Source organism: Gavialis gangeticus, unplaced genomic scaffold (assembly GCF_001723915.1).
Source record: "Gavialis gangeticus isolate Ggan-Ray unplaced genomic scaffold, GavGan_comp1, whole genome shotgun sequence".
Lineage (NCBI taxonomy): Eukaryota > Metazoa > Chordata > Crocodylia > Gavialidae > Gavialis > Gavialis gangeticus.
In genome coordinates this window covers 38,624,217-38,633,275 of record NW_017729004.1, presented here as the reverse complement: position 1 = coordinate 38,633,275, position 9,059 = coordinate 38,624,217, and the positions used below count along the sequence as shown (strand labels likewise).

The window sequence follows — 9,059 nt, the reverse complement described above, 5'->3', positions numbered from 1 at the left end:
TGTCCAACTGGTGGCCCACAGGCCACATCTGGCCCACAAGGGGTTCAGTTGCGACCCCTGGGGTCCTGCTCAGCTGCTGCTTCCCCCCCTATCCTTTGCCTGGAGTCTCAGGGATCCCCCTCTCTCCTCTGGCTTTCACTGCCTGCCCCAACCCCCCGGGGGTGGAGCAGTGCAGCTTGGCAAGGCCGGGGAGATGACAATGAGCCAGGGGCAGCAGTGGGGGTGTCGTGCAGTGGGGGCAAGGGGAGGGGAAGTGGCAGCCACATCATGTGCATCCTGAGGGGCCCATGATCTGTCCTGTTGTGGTCTATGAGTGTTCCCCGCCTGATGGTGTGGCCCATAAGGCATTCAACTCCCAGCCCCTTAGAAGCTGGATAGTCCTAGATAAGGACATCACTTGCATAAAGCGGTGACTTCATATGGCCTAAAAAGAAGTTACTTCCATGAGATTAGCTGCACTGCATATGAAGTTAACTTTCCTTTTCTTTTCACTTTGCTGAGGGGGCACTGTGCTTAGGTAGTATGGTTGGAGGTTCATAGAGAGTACTAGCCAATTGCCAGTCAAAAATGACAGGGGTCAGGGGAGGGAGGGGACTGGGATGGAGTGCCACCACCTAACGCTCCATGCTGCCGCTGTTCTGCCTCTTGCACGGGGCGAGGTGGGCTCCCCCACCCTCTGTCTGGTCCTCCACGCAGCTTCAGAATCATGGTGGTGCTCCCCCATGCTTGGAGCACTCTGATTGGCTGTTTCTGCCAGCCAGTCAGAGTGCAAATAAAGCCTCCCATCCTTACTGCAAGGAGTCTGTAGGTCTCCACAGCATCCCCTTTGCAGAACTTTGACTAAGAGTCAAGAACTGAGCCTGCTATATGCAGAGACTGCTACCGTATGGCTAGAGAGGGATACTGTATCAGAAAGAGACTTTTTCATGGACAGCTGAAATGTTCTATAATGTACCCCTAAGCTTTGACTTTTCAGCCTGAAGCATAGATGAGTTTCTCTACACACAATTCTTTTATAAGCAGAAATGTTGAACATAAAGCCATCTTCACACTGACTGCAGTTCAAACCTTAATGTTTTTATGAAACATGTCCAGTAAACTGGCTAATGTGCTTTAATGGTAACTTCACACTCTATGTTTTCTGTGTTAAAGTTATAATGTTTTACTCACAGCTGCATGACAAAAATAATAGGAAATGACTGCCTGGGATAAACAGTGATCATTCTGTAGTAGGCAGAACGAGCCAAATTTAACACCTACTGAAAAAGGGCACAAAAATGTCAGCTGCTGTACACATAATACAACAAATGGCAAAAGTCAGGTTATTCATTGTTTTGCATTCCATCTACATTTGCAGCCTTGGAAAGCAAATACTCACTTTAAATACATACATGCTGAGACCCAGTCATCCCAAGAGTAATTTTTAAGTGTGAACTTTTATAGTTTGTCTCAATGTCACTGGAATAATTCATTTTTATTAGCCACTGGGTTTATGTTGGATTGTTTTTTTAGCATTAAAAACAAGATCAAGAATTTTTGTTTTGTTTTGTTAGCCACTGGGTTTATGCTGGATTAATTTTTCAGTGTTAAAAACAATACCACAAGTGTATTTGTGCAAGTAAGGATTTTATCTGACTAATCAACGCTTGGTGCAATGCCAGCATGACACTAAATATTTTGGTAGATGGCAGGATGAATAGCCTAGCTGATAAAATGTGTGTCCCTTACCCTTGAGAATATTTCACAGTTCTAGCTTAACTTTAGCCCACATCACAGGTATAATACCTGGCAAACTCTGCTTAGTAGATGACCATAAATCACCAATTATGCAGACAATGATACATATTTATGGCTTATATCAAGTGACGCCATAGTGAAATCTTTTATTTCTTCCATTAGTCTAGACTATTTATCATTTTTTATTTATTTAAAAGTCAGTTACTGTATATCCCCCTAACAAAAACTATGCTTAAAGATACTGGCCCTGGGTCAGGTAGATTTCCCCATTCAGGACAGCAGTTAAGCACTTAAGATGACTGGTACCAAGACACATGCTTAAGTTAAATAAAATATTTACTCGAATACAAGACGAGGGGTTTTTTGTCCCCAGTCAGCATGGGGAACAATTTGCATACAAGGAAACCACTGCATACAAGGAAACCACATTAAGTACATTGTCGATCATTAAGCTGGTGCCAAAAGCAGGCTGTGCTCAGTAATGGGCACCAGCTGTGATGTTGATTAAATGCAGCCAACACTGAGTATGACCCATAAGAGGGAAACACAGATGGGAACTTTTTTTCTTTGATGGTCCTTATAAAATGGGTAGGTATTCCTTCCACAAGGAATTGGCACCAGGCCTGGGGGTACTGCAATACCATGCCAGCAATGGGAAAGCCAAAGCCAGTCCTGACACCCTCCTCTTGGTTCCAAAATTGCTACCACATGAATAAGATAATGCAGCCCATCTGAATAAAATATGTGCAGATGCCCATTGTATTTAGAGTTACTACTCTAAATACATTTGGACTTCCTCTTAACTCCCACTGCTAAGCTGCACCTTACTTTCTCATTTCCAATGATTCCTATTTCTTCACCAGCCTTAAATGTCTGGCAGACATCATCAAACAGGGCCCCAGACAGACAGAAGCCTTCTGTCACCCCCTTTTTCAGCCTGTTACATATGGTTAGTATGGGCCCATTGTGCATGAGGTGGAACTGGACCAGGTTGCCCTGCACCTCATCTGCATATACATTTTTTGAGGATCCCAGGACTTGTGACAAGACCACCCAGTTCCATTCATGAGTGGAGAGCTAATTAGCATATGGATCCTTTGTGGGGTTGGGGGGTGGGGGTACACACACATACTCAGCAATGCTGAGCTATGGGGTCACTATAGCTTAAAATGCTGCTAGGGCCCAGCCCAAAGAACTATAAAGCAAATCACGAGACCTTTGGCTTTGGACTAATATCATGTATAGTTTGTATTATATATAAGTAGGTACCAAACTGCTGCTTAAAGGTATGTTTATGAAGTACCTGTATTAAAACTTGCAGCCATTTCAAAAAAGATAAACTGTATCAATTCTAGCTGAATTAAATCAATAAGTACCTGTAGTAATTTGCTGATATGCAAATTTTGCACTTCACTTTCATGTGCTTACAAAGAGCAGGGTCTGACGGTAAGGAGAGGAGAAATAAGTTGGAAAAGGGAGTGGGAGGGTCTACAGGGCAAAGGAGACTTTTGACTCTCCCCCCCCAATTTATTTTCCATACTCTAGCAGTGGAAGGGGGGCAAATTCAGGGAAAACCTCCAATAATTAGATTCTATACCTGGAAAATTATAACAGGTTTACAATTTTCAATATATAGAGTCTAATTATTAGGGGGATGTCTTATATTCAAGGTCATCTTATATTTGAATAAATGTGGTATGTGCAATGCTGAATACAGATTGGCTTAAGGCATGATTACATGCTTTTCAGAATCAGGTCCATATACTCTGATTCTTCTTGATTTCAGTGGGCGCAGAATCAGATCAATTTTAGGAAAATTCCTTGTACCAAGAAATTTAGGCAAAGATCCACAAAGGTACTCCATTGTCCAACTGAATGAGACATAGCCAACAAGTATGGAGTTCATTTCTATCATTGCAAATTTCACAGGGATTTGCTGTGCTAGAAATCTTGCGAGAAGAAATATAGAAGCATTCCAGCCTGCAGCCTGCCAATCCCCAGGAGGAATCATGCGACCAGGAAGCATACAGGCATTCATTCTGATACAAAAATCTCATGAAAGAGGTTGAAAGAGGAAGATGTTTCTCCCAAATCTGCCATATTTCTTCTGAGAGAATCCACTTGAACACCTGTACTCTCCCAGTTTCTTGTAGGCATTTCTCCTGCTACAAATTGAATGCATCTCCATGCTATTTTAATATTTTAAGACAACGGGGCCCAGTACCACTTCTGGTTATTAAGATATGGAAGAGAAGAACAGAATAACAGTTACACAGCCTAAAGCATCAGATGTAAAACTATAAATTGTATCTATTTTTCAGGAGCTTGGAAGTGTATACAGTATTCTCGCAGCAATTTTAAATGTGGGTAACATTGAATTTTCTTCCGTGGTATCCGAGCACATGATTGACAAGAGCAACATTTCTAATCCAGTAGCTCTTGAGAACTGTAAGTTCCTCCTTTAATTTAATATTACGTGTCTTCAATGTTTTAGGAGACAGCTCATTATAAGACAATAGGGTTATCAATAAAATTGTATTCATATGGAAATCTTACAAAAATAATAACATACTGTACTTCAATTCATGATGAATACATGCATATTTATTATAAATTATTATAGCAGTTAACCAAGTTGCATTCATGAAGCATTACATGAGATAGGTGAAAGCAAAATGTAACAATGATTTTTTTATCTATATTTGAACTTCCAATGAAAATTTTCATTGAAATCTTAAATTCTTAAATTATTTTACCAGCCATACCTCCTACAATGCTCACAGCACTCAAGGGTTGGACAATACCTCAGGGGTCATCTAGTCTAAGCCCCTTTACTGTGGAAGGTTTTGCTATTTGTAAACCATCCCAGACAGATGTCTTGATAGCCTTTTTTGTCAAAAATCTCCAGTGAAGTAGATTTCCACATTTCCCCAAGGCTGCTTGTTTCATTGTCATGCTCTTCCTACCATGGGGAAGTTTTTTTGTAGGATTAAAAAATCAGTTATAAGCTTTTCCTCTGGGTGGACTCTAGTTAGCAACCTACTGAGGTATAACAGGGCTATCCAGCTTCTAAGTGGCTGTAAGCTGCATATTGCACAGGCCACAGCAGGTCAGGCCACACACTCAGGGACCACAATAGCATGAGCTATGGACCCCTTGGCCCCTAGGCACCCTAGCCCACAATGCATGGCCCCATCCCCAGCTCCCATGAATGCTCCTCCACTGCACCATGACATGAGCTTCCCCAATGCTACAGCACCTACAGCACTACCCCCTGGAAGCAGAAGCCAGAGGAGGGAACAGGAGCCCAGAGTGCCCGTCTGCTGCTGCAGCTGGAAAAATGGGGGAGTGGTAACCAGGTGAGAACCCAGAGCCACAGATTAACCCCCTGTGGGCCACCTGCATCCTACAGGCCTCCACTTGGACAGCCCTAAATTATAACAACAAAGGGCAAAGTAGCACCAGGGAAGTTGTTTCTCCTCTACCTAGAGTTGTGGCTGTGACACCAGCCTATTACACCCTGGCCAGCATGACTGAGCTGGCATGGAAGGGGATGTAATCTACACCTGGGAAAGATTTGGTGCATATTTCCCTATTTTAAAGCAAAGAAGAAATTACAGACATTATGGCTGAATGACAGTTGAAGATCTTGACCTACTTCTAGGGTTAGCATAGTTATGCTCTGCCCCTTTCTCAGGGCATGTTGCACTTGCATAGTCAAGCCCTTAGAAATTAAAAAAAAACTTCATCCTTCAAAACTATTTCTGTGAGCTGGCCATACGTAATTTAACAGTAAACTTGTTTACTTCCAAGGTGCTTCTTTGCTGTGCATTCAGGCAGATGAACTGCAAGAAGCTCTCACCTCTCATTGTGTGGTGACTCGAGGAGAAACAATCATCCGTCCCAACACCGTGGAAAAAGCTACTGATGTCAGGGATGCTATGGCCAAAGCATTATATGGACGCCTCTTTAGTTGGATAGTCAATCGCATCAATACTTTACTCAAGCCAGACAAACTTCTAAGGTAAAGGTAGAGGGCAATGTGTGGCAGGGGCATTCTCCACTGACAAACACCACGCTACCCATAAACCACACCCCCCACACACACACCTCCCCCCCACACACACTCCCACACACCCCAAAAAAACCACACCCACACACACACATCCCACAAAACCACACCCCCCAAAAAAACTCCACAATGGCCCATATTCACCCACACTGCCACACACTCCCACACCCACCAACACCCCTACAAGCCCCACACCCACCCACATACACCCCCATACACATCCACAAACCCCGCACCCTCCCAAACTCCACACACTCCCACACACACCTATACCTCCCACACTGCTTCACAACCTCCTCCACAAACCCCACACCCCCACCACAAATCCCACACCCTGCATGCCCAGCCACCAGACAGGACAGGACAGGACCTGGTGACAGGAACCGTGGCCACATGGGCAGCTGCCATACTGCAGTCCTGCCCCATGCCCACACCGGTGCTGGGACACACAGCCCTGGCCTGGGGTGGGGAGTGGGGAGGCTCCTGGTCCTGAGTATCACTTGGGGGATGATGTGCTGGGCAGAAGGGGTGAAGGTCGCAGCAGGGGTGGGTCATAGGCAGGGGGGGATTCAGGTGGCAGCACGGTCTATGTGTGTCTGTGATGGGCCAGTGGTGGCAGCAGGGGTGTGAGAGAGAAAGAGAGATGGGAGGGGGAGGGAGAGGAAGGCTATGGGTAGAAGCAGCCACTAGAGCCAGGCTTGGAGCCTCCCTGTCTTCCTAGAACAGCCTATGCAGGGGGAGGCTGGCTCCAGTCAAGGGCTTTCCAGGAAGGGCATGGGGATCACTGGGGCCTGGGCACAGACACAGGGAGAAGAATACCAAGAGCTGGCACTGCTCAGAGCCACAAAGCTGCAGGTGGGACAGCTGCAGCTGGACTCATGTCCTGGTGGAGGGTGGGAGTTGCTGGCAGGAGGGAGTGAGTGGGGGGCAGGCAGAGGTGTGGGTCAGGAGTGAGGGGCACTGGCAGGGCTGTGGGGGCTGTGGCTTGGGAGTGAGGAGCAGGGGCAGGGCAGCAGCACATCAGTGCTGCTCAGTTCCACAAAGCAGCTGTAGAGACAGTCACAGCTGGACCCTCATCCTGGTGAGGGAAGGACATGGGGGGAGCTCTAATTTCCTATGATAAAAAAACCAAAAGTAAATGCGAAAATATATAAGTATTTAGAATTTATTTTATTGTAATGGTTGAGGCAGTGATAGGCTTCCAAATAGAATTAAAATTGTAAATATATCAATAAAACATTGTGCTCAACTAATACCTATATATATATAGTAGTGTTTCATTTTAATAATGGAAAAACATGGAATTTGAAGATTTAACTAGAGAATTCGGGGTTTTTATCAGAGAATTTGTGATTTTTAAATAGAGAAAACCAGGATCCCTGCTGCTGAGGCAAGTGGGGGGACGCAGAGAGAAAAGCCTGCCCAGGGCCAGCACCAGGGACCCAGCTGGAGGATAAACAAGGTGGCTGACCTTCCAGTCATTTGGAGCCAGGAGGACACACTTAAACAGTTCAAAGTGGACCACCATAATGAGCACATCTTCTGGGCGATAGCTGCCCAGATGGCAGAGCAAGGGCAGTGGAAGACATGACAGCAGTGCCACACAAAGGCCAACTGAGCAGCCTCGGGTACTGGAAGCTGGCAGCTGGCCCAGCAGTACAGGCAGCTCTGCTTCAGTGCCCATACCACAACCCAAGTGGCCATGCAGTCCCCATCTGGGTCTGGCAGGTGTGCAGCCTTGGGGCCATGGGTCACAAGTAGCAGCAGGTCACAGCCAGGCAGCAGCTCCCACTGCCAGACTTTTGCAGTAGGTAGAGGATGCAGGGGCCACTCTAGGTCCAGGCTGCTGCAGCAATCCAGCTGGCACAAAGGGCTAGTATCCCCAGATACCACGTGGCTGGGCCTCAGAAGCTCCTGAGGGCAAGTAGCCTTGAACTGCTCACCAAGGCAGGTTTTTATACTGCTGGGGCCAGCCTCCAGCTCCCCCTGGCTGAAGATCCGGGAGGTGCTTGTCAGGGACAGTTTGCCCCAAGCAGCACAACTTGCCCCGCATCAAAGTACACATTCAGACACGTGCTGAGGCACAAATCTCCAGCACAAATTTGTGCTGCTGCTATTTAAGCTGCAGCAAGTGCACATGTCTGTATGTGTGGACACCCTTAGGGCACGTCTAGACAAGCATGGATGCTTGTTTCCCCAGGAACAAGTAGCAGTGGCATACCTTGTTCCGCTGCTACATGTCCCTGAGAAACGCTCATGCCACACATGCTCTGGTGTGCAGCAGGCTACCCCAGGTGAGGTGGGGAAGACTGGGGACAGCAACTGTGCTGGCCCCAGCAGCCTTACCTGGTGTCCTGAGGTCCTCCCAGATCTGCAACCACAGCAGGAAGCATGGCCGGCAGCCAAAGTATGGCTTCAGCCAGGTGGGCTCCAGTTTAGGACAATGTGCACTGCCACCATGTGCACCACCCCACTTTTTTCAGTATTGTTTTTTTCCTACACCTCAAGGTAGCAGCGCAGGGAGCACCTGCATTTGTGGTGTGTAGCACCATAGACCAGTCTACAGTGCCACATATAGCACATCTGTGCTTGTCTGGATACAGCCTTACTGTCTAAAAATGTAGCCAGATTCGGGGTAAGAGACTGGGATATAACATGTAAGCAAACCTGTTGAAGAAGATATATGGTTTTGTTAGCAAGTCATATATATTAAGGCACCCTGAGGCTGCTGGTGGTGAGGAAATAGAATAAACTGCTTTTTGATTCCAAATATCCATTATATTTCAATTCAACAAATCTGCACTTTCATTTTTGAAGAACTGGGTGAAATCTGAGGCTTCAATTTTTAGCAGTCTCTTCTAAACTTTCCTGTATTAAATAGCAGCAAAACACAAATACAGATAATTTTAATCAATGGATGTGAAGCTGAAATGCGTGGAAGATTGACCAGCACTGCTAACTGATGCACTTATCTCTTTTCTGTGCTACAGAGTATCCCTGGTGGGTCCTTTAGCCAATGGAACAAGTCTTGATACAGTCTGGAAGGGAATTTACTTATTAATTTCTTGACATTCTGTATAAGATAGAATTATGTGAAATATTTTCAACAGATAATGTGTTCTGGAGCAACTAAAACTATTTGCTGATTTTGACCTGAATTAATTACTTTAACCAAAAAAGAGCAGGGGGTGTGGGGAAGGGGTGCAAAGGATAGAAATGTCAGAATGCTTAATTTTAACAGCTCCAAACT

General features: G+C 45.7%; 1 protein-coding gene across 4 annotated transcripts in view; it reads left to right on the top strand.

Moving 5' to 3' along the window:
• MYO3A (myosin IIIA) overlaps window positions 1–9,059 on the top strand; it is a 310,475-nt gene that overhangs the window by 163,505 nt on the left and 137,911 nt on the right. For all 4 annotated transcript variants that reach the window (XM_019508276.1, XM_019508274.1, XM_019508275.1 and 1 more), the window contains exons 16-17: window positions 4,059–4,185; window positions 5,551–5,761. In XM_019508276.1, coding sequence (XP_019363821.1) covers window positions 4,059–4,185; window positions 5,551–5,761 — 338 coding nt within the window. The remainder of the gene's footprint in view (window positions 1–4,058; window positions 4,186–5,550; window positions 5,762–9,059) is intronic.